At 38.9% G+C, this 17,487-nt stretch overlaps 1 protein-coding gene across 1 annotated transcript in view; it reads left to right on the top strand.

Annotated features, from left to right (window-relative positions):
• Window positions 1–13,510, top strand: part of DCAF13 (DDB1 and CUL4 associated factor 13) — a 30,510-nt gene extending 17,000 nt beyond the window's left edge. The window contains exons 8-11 of the mRNA XM_047725463.1: window positions 1,992–2,156; window positions 9,994–10,129; window positions 11,726–11,889; window positions 12,555–13,510. Coding sequence (XP_047581419.1) covers window positions 1,992–2,156; window positions 9,994–10,129; window positions 11,726–11,889; window positions 12,555–12,642 — 553 coding nt within the window. The 3' untranslated portion in view covers window positions 12,643–13,510. The remainder of the gene's footprint in view (window positions 1–1,991; window positions 2,157–9,993; window positions 10,130–11,725; window positions 11,890–12,554) is intronic.
• The last annotated feature ends 3,977 nt before the right edge of the window (window positions 13,511–17,487 follow it).

The following is a 17,487-nucleotide window of genomic DNA, read 5'->3' as shown; positions in this document are numbered from 1 at the left end:
CTAAAAATTTTTGCCTACAAAATGTGTAGTTCTTCACTGCTGATACTCATATAGTCATGTTATCAGCATCACTGTTGATTTTAGTAAGACAAAAGGAAAAATAAAATTTCAAGTCTTACCTTAACATGTATAGACTCCATGTAAAGGTAACTTAGAAAACTTAAAAGTCTTACATTTTTTACTTAGGTGAAATTTTTTGTTAAATTTTTTAAAATTAACATATAATGTATTATTTTCTTCAGGGGTGCAGGTCTGTGAATCATCAGTCTTACACAGTTCATAGCACTCACCATAGCACATACCCTCCCCAAAGTCCATAACCCAGCCACCCTGTCCCTTTCCCCTTTTCACCCCCCAGCAACCCTCAGTTTGTTTCCTGAGATTAAGGGTCTCTTATGGTTTGTCTCCCTCCCTGGGAAATCTGAGATTTGAGGCTTATTGAAAAGATGCAAAAATAGTATCTGTCAGCCAGCTTCCTCTAAGGTTAACATCTTATGTAACTATAGTTCAGTTAGCAAAAACGAGAGATTAACATGGGTACACTGCCTTTGACATTGGTTAACTAAACTACAGACTTTATTCCATCACCAGTCTTTCCATTTAATGTTTTTTTTGTCTGTTCTAGAATCTAACACAGGATTCTGCGTTGCATTTAATTGTCATGTCTCCTTAGTCTGCTCAGTGTGTGACTGTTCCTCAATCTTCCCTTGTCTTTGATGACCTTAGTCCTTTTGGAAAGGATTTACTTGTTAGTTTATCTTGTAGACTGCTCTTAATTTGGGCTGACCTGATGTTTTCTCATTATTAGATTGAGATTATGCAATTTTTGCAAGAATACCTCAAAACTGATGTGCCCTTCTTGGTTCATCACTTCAGGGGTGCATGGTGTCACTTTGTCTTATTATTGGTGGTATTAATCTCAGTAACGTAGTTAAGATGGTATCTGCCAAGTTTCTGCACTATAAAGTTACTATTTTTTTTTCCTTTGGTAATTAACACAAATCTTTGGAGAGATACTTTGAAGTTACGTAGATACCTGGTTTCTTCTCAAACTTCTCAATAATCTTAGCATTTTGAAGCATTTAATATTAGGAACTTGAATACAGTAATGCTGTGTTACTGTTGTCCTTTGTGCGCATTGGTTCATCTGAAGCATTATTCTTTTAGCTTGATTAAGGATCTTTAAATCTTGAAAATTATGAACTCATTTTTTTTTTATTTTACCAGCTGTGCAAAAAGTATAGCTTTCTAATTTTAATACACCCTTTGAAAAGCCATAGTCACTTTTATATATCACTGACAGGAGTGGAACTTTGTTGGAAATGACTTGTCAACTATACAAAACCTTAAAAGTTCTCGTGCTTTTGGACTTAGTAATTTACTTGTAGGAATTTGTCCAGATTTAATTGAATCTGTCCCATTCAGTTACAGATTGAATTTCAGAAATTCTAATGCTGGAATTTAATTCAAGAATTACCTAAAATTGAAAGTTGGAAATTTTTTATTAAATTACAAATAAATATATTTAAAATTTTAAGTATAAGTTATTTTAACTTATTTAAATATGCAACCATAAATGTTTACCGTATGCTACATAAAATATCAGAATATAGAACTTTATACAGTATTACCAATTTTGTTAGGAGTATATATCTAAATATTAGTGTAGTGAAAAGATTAGAAGTAATTATACTGCACTACCTGTTGTTCCTCTGGGTGGTAGAATTAAAGGTAAGTTTTGTACTCTGTACTTTTTTGAAAGCATTACATTTCCTACAATGAGATTTATGTTTATGAGGATGAAAGTGTGCAAATGTAATCTTTAGGAATAATAAAAACTGGTAATATTTTTCCCCATCCCTTAGCTGCCGTGTAAAAAAGCTATATATTTAGGTGTGCATTATTTAGCCGCCAATGGTCTTAATTTCCTTATTGTTTCTTAGTACTGCATTATTATTATTTGTATGGAATAATCAAACATTCTTTTACAGCTTGTATACGTTTGATATGCGTGCCCTGGACACTCCTGTAATGGTACATATGGATCACGTGTCTGCGGTGCTTGATGTGGATTATTCTCCCACTGGGAAAGAGTTTGTGTCTGCTAGTTTTGATAAATCTATTCGTATCTTTCCTGTGGACAAAAGTAGAAGCAGGTATGTGACTACCAGTAAACTATTTGTTCTTATCTTGATCATCATTTACCTTTTTTGAAAGGTGGTTTGGTTATGTGTACATGGGGGACTCGCATACAGGTACTGTGACTTAGGATACCGACTTCCACTGTGTCACCTATGGGCAAAACGTGAGCCTACTGGGCAGTTTCTTTCTCTTGAGTAGGAAACTACCTTTATATAATTTCTTGATAAGAAATCTTAGTGTTTGCCTTTATTTCAGAGTTGTTTTTAAGTGTTTATAGTACACTCTTTTTTAAGACTTAATTTTTTTTTTAAGATTTTATTTATTTATTTGACAGAGACTATAAGTAGGCAGAGAGGCAGGCAGAGAGAGGGGGGGAAGCAGGCTCCCTGCTGAGCGGGAAGCCCAATGTGGGGCTTGATCCCAGGACCCTGGGATCATGACCTAAGCGGAAGGCAGAGGCCTTAACCCAGTGAGCCACCCAGGCACCCCAAGACTTAATTTTTTTAGGGCATTTTTAGGTTACTACAAAATTGAGAGGAAGGTAACATTTTGTTTTGTTTTTTTGAGATTTTATTTATTCATTTGAGAGAGAGCATGAGAGTACAAGCAGGGGAAGCGGCAGAGGGTAAAGGGAGAAGCAGGCTCCCCGCTGAACACGGAGCCTGATATGGAACCTGATCCTACCCTGGGATCTTAACCTGAGCCGAAGGCACATGCTTAACCAACTGAGCCACCCAGGCACCCCCAGAGATTTGTTATATATTCTCTGCCCCAATGCATGGAGAGCTGCTACCCCTCCACCCATTATCAACATCATTCACTGGAATAGTACGTTTGTTATTAATAAGAATAAATGTGCATTGACACATCTTAATCACCTTAAATCCATGTTTTATCTTTAGGGTTCACTCTTTGTGTTTTGCATTCTTTGGGTTTGAACAAATATATAATGATATATTTTCATCATGATAATATTTTCATTGCTCTAAAATATAAACTTTAAAAAATTATTAAAAAATTTTAAAAATGTTAAGAATGTAGAAAAGTTTTCCCTTATATAGTTTAAGAGCAATTAATAACAATACTTTACCTTTTTTTTTTTTTTAAAGATTTTATTTATTTATTTGACAGACAGAGATCACAAGTATGCAGAGAGGCAGGCAGAGAGAGAGGAGGAAGCAGGCTCCCCGCTGAGCAGAGAGCCAGATGCGGGGCTCGATCCCAGGACCTTGGGATCATGACCCGAGCCGAAGGCAGAGGCTTTAACCCACTGAGCCACCCAGGCGCCCCTACCTTTTTTTTTCTTATTCAAATTCAGCTCTTATACATTCAAAGCAAAAATAAAAAAGAGAAAAAAAACAGTTAAATTGTGAGGACCATTCTTCCTCCATTCCACTAGTAGTTACATGCCCTGGAATGACCAAGAAGTGGGAGATAGGATACTCAGCTGTCCTGTTCTCCATTTGTCTCTTGTTCTGTAAGCACATCCAGTGTAATTCTAGTGTGAAGATACATGTTACTTTGTAGAGCTTGGCCCTTTACTACATATTATGTATTACTGAATGTAATGTATATTTATACATCTCTATTATATAGTGCTGTATTGAGTTAGTTAATAGAGAACTATGGCATTCAAGTGCATTGACTGCACTTGGTTTTTTGCCTTATGGGCTGACTATAAAACCTAACTCATGTGTAAGATAATTGCTGCTTGTATAGTGTGCTGTGGTTTATAGAGCACTTTCATTCTTACTCTTGTTGTTCCTTAGTAATGCTTTATATTGTCCCTAGAAGCATATTCAGAGCAAAACCAAGTAAGTTGGGGGAAATTTTCCTGTAAAAAATAATGATTATTAGGGTACCTGGCTGGCTCAGTCCATAGGGTCATGAGTTCAAGCCCAATGTTGGGTATAGAGATTACTTAAAATAAATTTTTTTAAATGATAATTAAAGTATTATAGTGGTATTCACACTTGAAGATATGATTACCTCCATTTTAATATAGTAATAGTATTGACATTAAAATTTAAAAAGAATAAATGAATATTCTCTCTAAAATACCATATAAATATATATATGCAGCACATGCATATGCATAAATACATACACTTGATTGAGTGTCCTACTCTTACGTGGTGGAATTAAAGCTCAATGGGGAAAAGATGGACTTGGTGAAAGGTAATAGTGATTAGAGGTAGGAAAGGAAAGGAGAGGAGTGAGTGGAATCTGGGAGAGGAAGGAACAGAAAACATATATAATGAGAGTGGGAGGTGATGATCTGTGCCAGAGGACCACGGTATGGAGCTGGTAAAGCAGTGTACCCAGCTTCATAAAGATTGATGATGGTAGACAGGCGGGGGATACTCAGCACTACACTAACGAGGACTGGCTCTTGATGATGGTAGTAGAGAGTTGTTCTGGGACCCTTCCTTCCCTTAAGGGAAAAATAAATCTAGACAACATAAATTTGGTGTTGTAATTACAGCAGGCTGGAGAAATCTCACCATTTTAGTGCAGAGAATTTTGGTCACTACTTGTACTGAAAACTAGCTTAGCTTCTGTAGTACTGAACCTTTTTGAGTCTTTTGAGTGATGTTCATTTTCAAAGTTCGTATTGTGTCCTTTTTCTGACTCAGGGTCGTTCTGTTCTAGCAGGGTCAGAAATCAGGTACATCTAAGTCAGGGGCTTTGGGTGCAGAATTTTAAGGAGTTCCTCATTGTTGTCAGGGTTGTGCAGGTGCCGACCCTGTGTCTACACCTCAGTTTCTTCACCCTCATCCCAGCCTCATTCCAGAAACAAAAAAGTCTTTCAGTGACTCCTCAGAGTCAGGCAACTCATCCATATCTTTTTTGGTTCCAGCCAACCTGCTTTCGTTTAACTCTTTGATATTTTTATTTACGGTAGTTGTGTCTTCCTACCCTGTGATTAGAGGGAGCCATACTGATTCCTAACCTTTCTTGTATCACTGATTATCAGCATGCCATTGTCATCATTGTTATGTATCTCATTAAAAAGGTGCTTGAATCAAAAGCATAATGACTGGAGTATTCTGATGACGTTGATCTTCATTCCGTTTTCTGCACATAGAACTCCTGGTGTTGGTTTTCATATGGCTGTTGCCTCCTTTACAACTTACTGGATATTTTGCAAACTGTCATGAATGGTTTGTTGGGATTATTCAGTCAGGCCCGCAACAGGGCTGCTGGTTTGCATTCTTCTCACATCCCTGGAAGACACTAAGAATTAGGGGAATGTGGCCCTCTGTTATTTTCTTTGCATCACAGCTGCCATAGTAGGACAGCAATTTTTTTAAAAAATTTTTAAATTTTTTTATAAACATATAATGTATTTTTATCCCCAGGGGTACAGGTCTGTGAATCACCAGATTTACACACTTCACAGCACTCACCATAGCACATACCCTCCCCAATGTCCATAACCCCATGCCCCTTCTCCCGCCCCCCCCCCCCCCCCAGCAAACCTCAGTTTGTTTTGTGAGATTAAGAGTCTCTTATGGTTTGTCTCCCTCCCAATCCCATCTTGTTTCATTTATTCTTTTCCTACCCCCCAAACCCCGACATTGCATCTCCACTTCCTCATATCAGGGAGATCATATGATAGTTGTCTTTCTTCGATTGACTTATTTCGCTAAGCATAATACCCTCTAGTTCCATCCACGTTGTCGCAAATGGCAAGATTTCATTTCTTTTGATGGTTGTATAGTATTCCATGTGTATATACACCACATCTTCTTTATCCATTCATCTGTTGATGGACATCAAGGTTCTTTCATAGTTTGGCTATTGTGGACATTGCTGCTATAAACATTCGGGTGCACGTGCCCCTTTGTATCACTACGTTTGTATCTTTAGGGTAATAACCCAGTAGTGCATTTGCTGGGTCATAGGGTAGCTCTATTTTCAACTTTTTGAGGAAACTCCATGCTATTTTCCAGAGTGGTTGCACCAGCTTGCATTCCCACCAACAGTGTAGGAGGGTTCCCCTTTCTCCGCATCCTCGCCAGCATCTGTCATTTCCTGACTTGTTAATTTTAACCATTCTGACTGGTGTGAGGTGGTATCTCATTGTGGTTTTGATTTGTATTTCTCTGATGCCGAGTGATGTGGAGCACTTTTTCATGTGTCTGTTGGCCATCTGGATGTCTTCTTTGCAGAAATGTCTGTTCATGTCCTCTGCCCATTTCTTGATTGGATTATTTATTCTTTGGATGTTGAGTTTGCTCTTTATAGATTTTGGATACTAGCCCTTTAGCTAATATGTCGTTTGCAAAAGTGCAGGACAGCACTTTTCTAATAGGATGCATAAGCAGAGAGAAAGAATGGGAAAAGAACGAAAAGAAAGAGAGAATTGAGAATGTTTGGACACCTATCATCTCAAGGGCCCGCAGCTGGGTTCAAACTGAATTATTCCAAAGCTATTGTGGGCGTCCAAACATGGGTCTATCTAAAAATCTCAAGTAATTTCCAAAGTTGTATGAAGTAAGGCGTTCTTAAGCCCCATTTCCAGGGAGTTGCCTTCTGATGTCATTTAGAGATTTTGTAATCACTGTGGTGATATATAGTACTTGTTGTTGGGTTTAGATATAAGTGGTATTTCCTCTAATCTTTGCCTTCATCTGCTGAACAGGTAGTTTTGGTTTGTTCTGTGGTCTGCTTTTTATGTAATGTTTATGTAATGTAATGTTTATTACAAACTCAAATAGCACAGCCAGTGCTTTGAATAATCTTTATTTTTAAACTGTTTTTCTCTGAAAGACCTTAAAATGGTAACATGTATTTTTGAAGTAAATTTTTAATAGATTATTTAAAAACTACAGGTAAGTCAGTATTTGAAATTAGAAAATAGTATGAAGTTTCCTCAAAAAGTTAAAAATAGAGCTACCCTACGACCCAGCAATTGCACTGCTAGCTATTTACTCCAAAGATACAGATGTAGTGAGAAGAAGGGGCACATGCACCCCAATGTTCATAGCAGCAATGTCCACAATAGCCAAACTGTGGAAGAAGCTGGGATGCCCTTCAACAGAGGAATGGATAAAGAAGGTGTGGTACATATATACAATGGAATATTACTCAGCCATCAGAAAGGATGGATACCCACCATTTGCATCGACATGGATGGACCTGGAGGGGATTATGCTAAGTGAAATAAGTTAAACAGAGTAGTACTGTGATAAGGTAATTATCACATGGTTTCACTCGTGGAACACAAAAAGCACAGAGGACCATAGGGGAAAGGAGGGAAAACTGATTGTGGGGGGAATCAGAGAGGGAGACAAACCATTAGAGACTTTGGACTCCCGGAAACAAACTGAGGGTTTCGGGGGGGGGGGTGTTGGGGGATGGGATAGCCAGGTGATGGGTATTAAGGAGGACTGGGTGTTATATGCAACTAATGAATCGTTGAACACCACATCAAAACTAATGATATGTACTGTATGGTGGCTAACTGAACATAATTTAAAAAAAAATGAAGTTACTAATTTGAGAGCTTAAAAAAATGAAATTAGGCTTATTGGGATTTCATTCAGTATTTACTAAGCAAACAAATAAATTACTTGCATTCACATGGAGTAGTTTGACTGTATAGTAAAGAATTTAAGTTTTTAAAATGTATCTCCTAATAGCATGACTTTCAGTGAGCTTTTTTAAATCTTTAACATACATAAAGGTATCTAGAAGTTAAGAATTCCGCATACTTTACAATTAAGGAGGATCTGTTTTGGTTAAGGAACTAACCATTGGATTTGACTGGTTTCATATATCAACAGATTATTTTTAATGGTGAAAGCCTGATTGAATTTGCCTATCATTTTTTTTTTAAGATTTTATTCATTTATTTATTTGAGGGAGAGAGTGTGATCAAGTACAAGCAGGGGGAGCTGCAGAGGGAGAGGGAGAAGCAGGCTCCCCACTGAGCAGGGACCTGGTTCTATCCAGGGACCCTGAGATTATGACCTGAGCCAAAGGCAGACACTTGACCAACAGAGCCATCCAGGCACCCCATATTTCCTGTCATTTAAATTCGTTATGGGATGCCTGAGTGGCTAAGTTGGTTAGGTCTGCCTTCAGCCTAGGTTATGATCCCATGGTCCTAGGATTGAGTCCCCCATCAGGCTCTTTGCTTGGTGAGGGACCTGCCTTTCCCTCTGCCTGCTGTTTCCCCTGCTTGTGCTCACTCTCTTTTTCTCTCTCTTTGACAGATAAATAAAATCTTTTTACATACATACATACATACTTACATTATAGTGCTAAAGAAAAGAAGGGCCACTTAAGTAGGTAGAGATTATGAGAAATGAATCTTGTAAAAGCAGAGCATTGAGAGGGGAAAGAAATGCAGTTTGTCTCATCTAGTTTTTATTATTATAGGATGTTCTTTCTAACCATCCTTCCCCTTTTAGAAATAAATTTCTTTGGGTTTCTCTACGTGTTCACTCGAGCTCAAAACATATCCGTTAGAAACAGTGTAAAAGGGGCGCCTGGGTGGCTCAGTGGGTTAAGCCGCTGCCTTCGGCTCAGGTCATGATCTCAGAGTCCTGGGATCGAGCCCCGCATCGGGCTCTCTGCTCAGCAGGGAGCCTGCTTCCTCCTCTCTCTCTGCCTGCCTCTCTGCCTGCTTGTGATCTCTCTGTCAAATAAATAAATAAAATCTTAAAAAAAAAAAAAAAAAAAGAAACAGTGTAAAAGACTGATTTGGTGAGTGTATCTCAGATAATTTTTATAAATCCGAATTCTTTCTGATCTGGTCATGATGTGTGGGTTTTCTTTTACTGTGCAAAATGGCCAAGTTTGGTTCCTTTCTGTCAAGTCTCCGTTTTGAATTGTCTAACCCAGATACGGAAAACTCATTTCTCCAAAAGTCTCTATTTTTCCTGACCTTGCCTTTTACTTGTCTTTTAATGCTCTTTTTAACACTTTCCCAATATAGAATCTTCTGTGAATTCACTTAGCGTGTTTCACAGCCTTTCCAAATAGGTATGATATTTTACATCTCCATTTATTAAATGATTCTTAACTCATCAGACACTTCTATAGCCCTCCCTTTCCATTCACACATGTAAATCATCAACTCTCACTTTAATTAAGCTTTTTAAACAATTCGACCAAAACAAAAATCATACATTAGGATCAACATACCAGGATGTGCTCTTTGAAAGCTATTACATTTATTTTATTTTCCAGTAAAATTAAAAAAAAAATGATTATTGACCTGAATTGATTTGGAGGGAGGAGACAGTTTCTTTTTGCTAAAAAATTACTCTAGCTTCAGCATATTTTATTGTGTTATATATATGCCTTCAGTAATTTTGTGAACTTTCTTGGGCATCTGGTTTTGTTTAGCTTGTTTATATTTATTTTTCTTATTGGATTCTAATTCCTCTGAGGGCAGGAGTTTTGTTTTGTTTTGTTTTAACTCCCCAGGGCTTAGCATAGAACCTTGTTAGTCTGGTTCAATAAAAGTACGTTAAGATTAATTTGTATTTCCCTTTTATACTCTCTTAAGACTCAGAAATGCTATCCAGATACTTGATGGGCAATGGTTAAAGAATATCTGTATCAAAATACTAATTTTAGGGGTGCATGGGTGGCTCAGTTGGTTAAGTGGCTGCCTTTAGCTCAGGTCATGATCCCAGGGTCCTGGGATCGAGCCCCATATCGGGCTCTCTGCTCAGCAGAGAGCCTGCTTTTCCCTCTCCCTTTGCCTGCCGCGCTGCCTGCTTGTGCTCTCTCTTTGTGTCTCTCTGTCAAATAAATAAAATCTTTAAAAAATAGTAATAAAATTAATTAAATTTTAAAAATCCTAATTTTTACTTAATTCCTCTTTTATAGGGAAGTCTATCACACAAAGAGAATGCAACATGTTATCTGTGTAAAATGGACTTCTGACAGCAAATATATTATGTGTGGATCTGATGAAATGAACATTCGTCTGTGGAAAGCTAATGCTTCTGAAAAATTGGGTGTGGTAAGAGAACCCGTTTTCTTTCATTGTCATAAAACTAGTTTCTAATTTAGTGGGTAATACTATATTGTAAAGAATTTATTTGAAATATTCTTAAGTATTTTTTTTTTTAAGATTTTATTTATTTATTTGACAGAGAGAGATCACAAGTATGCAGAGAGGCAGGCAGAGAGAGAGGGGAAGCAGGCTCGCCACTGAGCAGAGAGCCCTATGTGGGGCTCGTGGGGCTCGAACCCAGGACACTGGGATCATGACCTGAGCTGAAGGCAGAGGCTTTAACCCACTGAGCCACCCAGGCACCCCAGAAATATTCTTAAGTATTTTGATCAAACTGGCATAGTTGTGATAAAAAATAAGTTAGCAACAAAATAGAAAAGGCTGTATTGAGGTTTACTTTTTTATGTCATAGGCACCTCCAGAGGCCTTTGTTAATTAAAATATTTGATAACATTTGAGTCTTCTTGATTCTTTGTGTTTTTCTTGAGATAAGGAGAGAACATCTAAAGACTAGTAGGGGGGCGCCTGGGTGGCTCAGCGGGTTAAAGCCTCTGCCTTCGGCTCAGGTCGTGATCCCAGGGTCCTGGGATCGAGCCCCGCGTCGGGCTCTCTGCTCAGTAGGGAGCCTGCTTCCCTTCCTCTCTCTGCCTGCCTCTCTGCCTACCTGTGATCTCTGTCTGTCAAATAAATAAATAAAATCTTTTAAAAAATAAATAAATAAATAAAGACTAGTAGGTTAGAACTGAGAATGCTTGCTTCCTCTGTTAAAGGAATAATAATCAGGCACATAAAGTCTACAAGTGCCTGGAAGGTCTTTTAATTTCAAAAACAATGAAACACTAACTTAAAAAAAATATAGAAATCTTCAGACTATAAAGAAGATTCTGTGAAGATACAACACATATCATTGGCTGGCTACCTCTGGATTGGAGGTTATGGTTGGTTTTTTGTTTCTGAGGTTTTTCTGAATGTCTCATGTTTTTGCTATGAAAACATTTCATATCAAACATGAGTGTTTTTATCAACAACAAATACTAAGTTTAAAAAGAAAAGGTTAAGTGTGAGTTGTTTTCTATGTATCCCCAGTAAGGAAAATCAAGATATGATAAACAGTAATTAAAGGCAATTTTATTTTAGGCTTAGTGATTGGTAAATATCACACTATGCTAGGTTTCAGTTCATCATTATAAGTTCCTCTAAATCATATCCTTAACATTTGTTAAACAAGACCCTGTCATCACAGAATTGAACACTTTTTGTTTTCTGTTTCAGTAGTTATTTTTACGGAAAAATGTCGAGGGATTAATTTAGGTGCTTTTTCTATGTTGTTTATACCCAGAGAAGGTCTGATTCAGTGGCCCCCATAACCCTACTCCCTCAGGACTGATATTTTAAGTTGGTGGCATCTGTCTACATTGGAGGCATACAGCCCAGTGTTTGCAGAGATAGGATTCACATAACCTTGTTAAGGGTAGAATTACCTTGGCAATTTTGGTTGCATGTCCTAGAAGTTTAGTTTTTGGGAGAAACGGTGCTTCCTAGCTTTATTATTTGAAGAAAAGAACAAACCATTCGCTGAAATATCAAAATGCATTTTTCCAGCTTACATCACGAGAAAAAGCAGCCAAAGATTATAACCAGAAGTTGAAGGAGAAATTTCAACATCATCCTCATATAAAACGCATTGCTCGTCACCGACATCTACCAAAATCTATCTACAGCCAGATCCAGGAACAGCGGATCATGAAGGAAGCTCGCCGACGAAAGTATGATTTGGAGCATTTGATTCTCTCTCAGTACCCTTCTCTAACTTCCCCTCTCAGATCACCGGAAATAAACAAAAACATTCCTTTCAAGGGAATAATTTATGTGCCGTTTTTGAAATCTTCCTTGAAGGGGAAAGAGTGATTATCTGAGAATTTCTGTTACCTATTTTTTGAGATTATGTTTAAAGGTCAACCAGTAGAAATGAATTCCATCAAAATAAGGAAACATTTTTGCTCATTCTAAAAAAAGTATTGTAAATAATGTTTTAAAAAATTCTTTCTAGTGAAGCTGGAATTAAGAGCTATTGTATATTTTCCAAGTTAAAGAATGCAAAGAACTCATAGCATCCATTTATTGAAACATGTTAGAAAAATTTTTATTCATCATAGAATTTTGAATCTGAAGCAGAGTTCACTGCCATTTTCCCAGTAGAATGTTCTTCTCTTTGGAATAGGACACTATTATGTGATGAGAGAAGAAACAATTAAATTAACCAAGTTGACTTCTAGCTACTTTTTACCCAGTCTCCTTGTGAAAACATTTTTCTTTTTCAGTAAGGAGTTTTCTAGTGAAAGAAAACCCTGGTTTTTTAAAGAAAGGTTTCTTTGGTTAAGGTGTTTTCTCATAAACTTGCTTATGTTTTGTGTATTTTGTTTATTTCTAGGGAGGTGAATCGTCTCAAACATAGCAAGCCTGGATCTGTGGCAATTGTGTCAGAGAAGAAGAAACACGTAGTGGCAGTTGTGAAATAATACTTGGTATTCCTGCCAATCCTGATGTATAATTATTTGTTTTATTTTGATGTGCAGACTGTGCAAATAAATTACTGGCTCTAGAATAATGACAAACAGCTCAGTTACATGTGTAGAACACTACCCTGAAAAGCTGTCCTGAAAGATGGCCTGGTTGATAAGACTATCCAACATTTTATCCTTGATCTGCTTGCTTATGTCATTGAAGAATACAGTATTGCCAACTAACATGTTTATTACTGCTAGAAATTGCAGATACACTTTGATCTATTATTGTAGATATATTGTACATTTGAATTTACATTTATGACCAAACATCTCTTTTGTTACTTTTAGTATTACTTTGGGTAATTATTGCAATGATTCTTCCGGTGATTACATATAATGTGTGGAAGAATTATTTCAGAACTTTTTTTAATTCATTTAATTTTCTGTGCTTTATTTGTATTTGGCTCTTTGAGACTTTAAAGATAATCAGGTTGCATTTATATAACTTTTATAAATAATCATTATAATTTATGGTCAAGTTAAGATAATAAAACCTCCTTTTCTCAGCGTTGTAACTTTGATCCATTTCTGCTAATTTCTCTCTATTCTCGGTAAATCGTAAATACTTCTGTGTTGGTTTTTTTTTTTTTATTTGTGGTTTAGTAAACTTTATTATGAGTATATATAACCCAAATTTTAGGAAATTTTAACTAAAGAAGAGATTTTTAGGGGTACCTTGGTGGCTTAGTTGGTTAAGCATCCAACTCTTGATTGCAGCTCAGGTCTTGAACTCAGGGTCATCGATGCAAGCCTGGCATTGAGTTCCACGCTGGTTGTGGAAACTGCTTAAACAAATAAAAAACTGAAAGAAGAGATTTTTTTTTTTTTTTTTTTTTTAATTTATTTGACAGAGAGAGAGATCACAAGTAGGCAGAGAGGCAGACAGAGAGAAAGAGGGGAGGAAGCAGGCTCCCTGAGGAGCAGAGAGCCCGATGCGGGGCTCGATCCCAGGACCCCGGGATCATGACCTGAGCCGAAGGCAGAGGCTTTAACCCACTGAGCCACCCAGGCACCCCAAGAAGAGATTTTTTAAAACACACAAATATATGTGTTAAGAATGCATATATTTGTAGTAAAAATATAAAGAAATGCACAGGAATGATTAAAATCTGGGGAGTGGGAGGAAGATAAGGTGGGATATATGGGAGACTTCCACTCTTACTGATGTTCGTTTCTTAAGCTGTATGATTGTTGTATTATTTATGCTTTCTTGGGTATTTCACCATATTTTTCTTAAGGCCGAGAAGAGATCAACCATCTACCTTTTAATTCATGTGATCTGTTGTAGGCCTTATCATTTGATTTGCAAGGTGAACCAAGTTGTCTTTCGCACTATACTGCTGTTAGTTTGGGTGTGGTTTTAGAGATGTATGTATGCAAAAACTGATCCAAAAACATGAGCTTTGGTGAAATTTGAGTCCTACAAGAAGCAGATACCTAAATGGGATTAGATGTGCAAGAGATTTGTTGGCAGGAACTATCTGTAAAAGACTAAGAGGCGGGAGCAGCAGTACACAGGGAGAGCCTTCTCTCTGATCTGTAGGCTTGACACCTGTGACAGGAGAGCAGGAAGAAAGGAGGGGAGCCTCAGGATGCAGTGTCACTCTAAGAAAGGTTGGGCCAGGCTGATGGGGTCCTGGAACCAAAGTTGCTTGTCTGAGGAGTCCTGTATTCAAGAATGGGCCAGCACTACTACCCTCACTGTGCCCAGTCGGTGGCAGGGAGCAGCCAGGGGGAAGCATGACCTTATAGTAATGCAGTAGTGGCAGCTGGGACCCTTCACCTAGGACTCTATAGCTGCACCCCTTGTGCCGTACAGATCCACTTCTTACAGGTTTGGGGAGCAACTCCTCCATGATTTCCATGGATCTCTTTTAGAAGAGGGAATTTGGATGGTCAGTAATCCCTCTCTCTGAAGGGCCACAACTAATACTCATCTTCTCTGTCTTCTGTCATCTTTTTAAAATTTTCCTTATCTACAGCTGTCAGCTTAGCAAGTTTTGGTGGTTTACCTAATATTATGACCCAAACCTTCATTCCTGAGGGGACTGAACCTTTGGTAATCATAACCTCCCCAGATAGGGGTTCCTATACATACCCATTAAAAGTTGCAGTGGAGTGGGCGCCTGGGTGGCTCAGTGGGTTAAAGCCTCTGCCTTCGGCTCCGGTCATAATCCCAGGGTTCTGGGATCGAGCCCCACATCAGTCTCTCTGCTCAACAGGGAGCCTGCTTCCTCCTCTCTCTCTGCCTGCCTCTCTGCCTACTTGCGACCTCTATCTGTCAAATAAATAAATAAAATCTTTTTAAAAAGTTGCAGTAGAGCAAGGGAATATCAGTAGACCCCAAAGGGATTGCCTGTGTTCTGCACATATTTTTACCATCTCCCCCTAACTGCCTCTGGTCAAAGTCAGTACTCCTTCTAGGAGGCTGACCACTCTTCTAGGCTTTTGGTCCCTGGATATAAGTTCATAGTATCTTGGTGAGAGTCATAACTTAAGAGTTCAGTAGGACTTTTGCAGTGTTCCCTAGCAAGAGTATGCACCCCTTTGGCAACCAATTCTTCCAACCCTGTAGAGCCCAGAGTTTTAGGAATGGGAAGTAGTGGGTCACTAGGAATGGTGGAGCCATTCCTTTTCCCTCTTTGGTCCTTGGACACAAAGGTTTGTGATTTAGTGGATTTAATCATTCAAAAGGATGGTACCCCATCCTTTTACCATACTGTATCTGAGCTGGTGCTTACATTATGTCATTAGGCCATTCCAGTAATCTATGAGATTGTTTATTTCTGCACTGCGTATGTGCTGTGATCAGTGGGGTCCTTTGGTTGGGTGCAGTCTCTTACTCCTTGTTTTGAAGTAGGTTCCCTAGATGAATACTGTGTGGAGTGGGATTCATGCCTGTGAATTAGGCATTCTGTTAATGCCCAGAGAGTGGTGCTGGCTAAGATTTTGTGACCGATATCTGGGGATACTGGCATTGGTATGTCTGTGAAAATGAATTTCTGGCCCTTCTAGGATCAAAGGGATCATATAGTGGTTGTTTGTTCTCCTCAGGGAATAAATAGTGCCATATCAACACAACATTGGTCTCTGTCATTAACAGGGCAGTCAGAGACAAAATAGCTAGATCCGCTTTGGTAAGTGGGACTTCATTTTGTTGAGCTCATTCATAGCCTCTATCTCTGCCACAAGCCATTCTATCCATGTGCCCCGTGTGCCTTTTCCAGGTTGGCTGATGTCGACTAGTAGTTATTCTGTCTACTTGGTGCTTCAGTGCCTCTTCTGTGGTCGATTTTGTTGGTGAACATTAGCATGTTGTACAAAATACTTACTCTTGACTCCCTCATGTCCATTCATATACATCTACTCCAGACTTCCTTGTCGGATCTTCTAGCCTTTCCTTCCACATCCTGACCTGCCATCGACCATTGCCCAGGAATCCCATCTAAGGCTGCTTCTACATAAAATGATAACCTGGTATATTGCTCATACATCTACCCATTAGGATTATTTTTCCTCACCACTGTCTTTCAAGGCCATCCCCTTTATGTGTTTTTAAGGCAGCCATGGTTCATTTGTGCCGTGTGCCCACATACTGAGCCAAGCCAACCCCTCAGTAAATGAAGCTTGGGCCTTATCACTTCCTTCAGCTGGTGTACCCCTCAAGGCTGTTGGTGCAAATGGAGGTACGACACTGATGGCAACTGTGGTGGGTGATGTGGAAATCTGTGCTACCTACACATATAGCTTGTTTTGCCCTCTGATCCTGCTTGAGCTCTGTCTCAGATGTACCATTTCTGTCTTCTGATAGACTGCTGCTGAGTTCATACTGCTTTATATCTTGGTGATTCTAAATTCAGCTCAAAATGGGCAGTTGTGGACACATGGTTATTTGGTGCTCATCGGTCAAGCATTCTGTGTCTACCAGAGCTCAGTCACATTCCAGAAGCCACTTCTCAAAAGGTCTAATTTTGCACTATAGGTAGCATGGCCTTAGTGGAATCCCAGAGTCGTGATTCTCCCACTGGGGCTTACTATAAACTCCACACTGCATCTTTTTCCACCATTTCCACCATGCTTCCTTCACTATAAGGTCTACTGGGTCTTGTGACCCATGCATCAGGGCTGCTTGTACCGTGGCCTAGACCTGATAGAGAACTATTTCCTGATCTGGGCTCCGCTCAAGACTCGTAGCAGATGAGCCAAAGCAGTAGGTATTCTTAGGTCTGAAATGTGTTACCTACAAAACTCAAATGGGTCTACCAGCCACAATGCTTCCTTCCAACGCAGCAGTTACCCTTTGGAAGAGATCTTGTGGTATGCCTCCTGATCGCTGGACCCCCTAAAAAGTCACTAACATGGCGAATTGCTGAACCTCAATAGGATTAATTTCTCACCCTTTTGACCCCGTAGCTTACCAGGACTTCTTGGCGTGTCAGCCATCTCTTGCTTGTCCTGTCCAGTCAGCAGGAAGTCGTCAGTGTAATGTACAAATGTTCTGGCATGTCCAGTCAGCCTCGGATCTCTGGACTGTGAGAGGGTACAGGAGAGTTCATAGCCCAAGGGCAAAATTAAGTGAATACTGTTCATTCCATGTGAGCATGAACTTTCTGATCCTCTTTTCTAGCCGGAATAGAAAACACATTTGCTAAATCAGTAGCTGCATACTGTGCACCTGAGGCCTACCAGCATATCTGCTCCAGCAACAGTACTGTGTCCAGCCCAGCAAGGGGATCAGCACTACTATGTTTGACTACTTGCCTTGACGTGTGTTACAGTCTTCTCCACCAATCCATC

The sequence above is a fragment of the Lutra lutra genome, chromosome 4, assembly GCF_902655055.1.
Source record: "Lutra lutra chromosome 4, mLutLut1.2, whole genome shotgun sequence".
NCBI classification, from domain to species: Eukaryota; Metazoa; Chordata; class Mammalia; order Carnivora; family Mustelidae; genus Lutra; species Lutra lutra.
The sequence above is the reverse complement of the archived record's forward strand: the minus strand, read 5'-3'. Positions and strand labels throughout refer to the sequence as shown.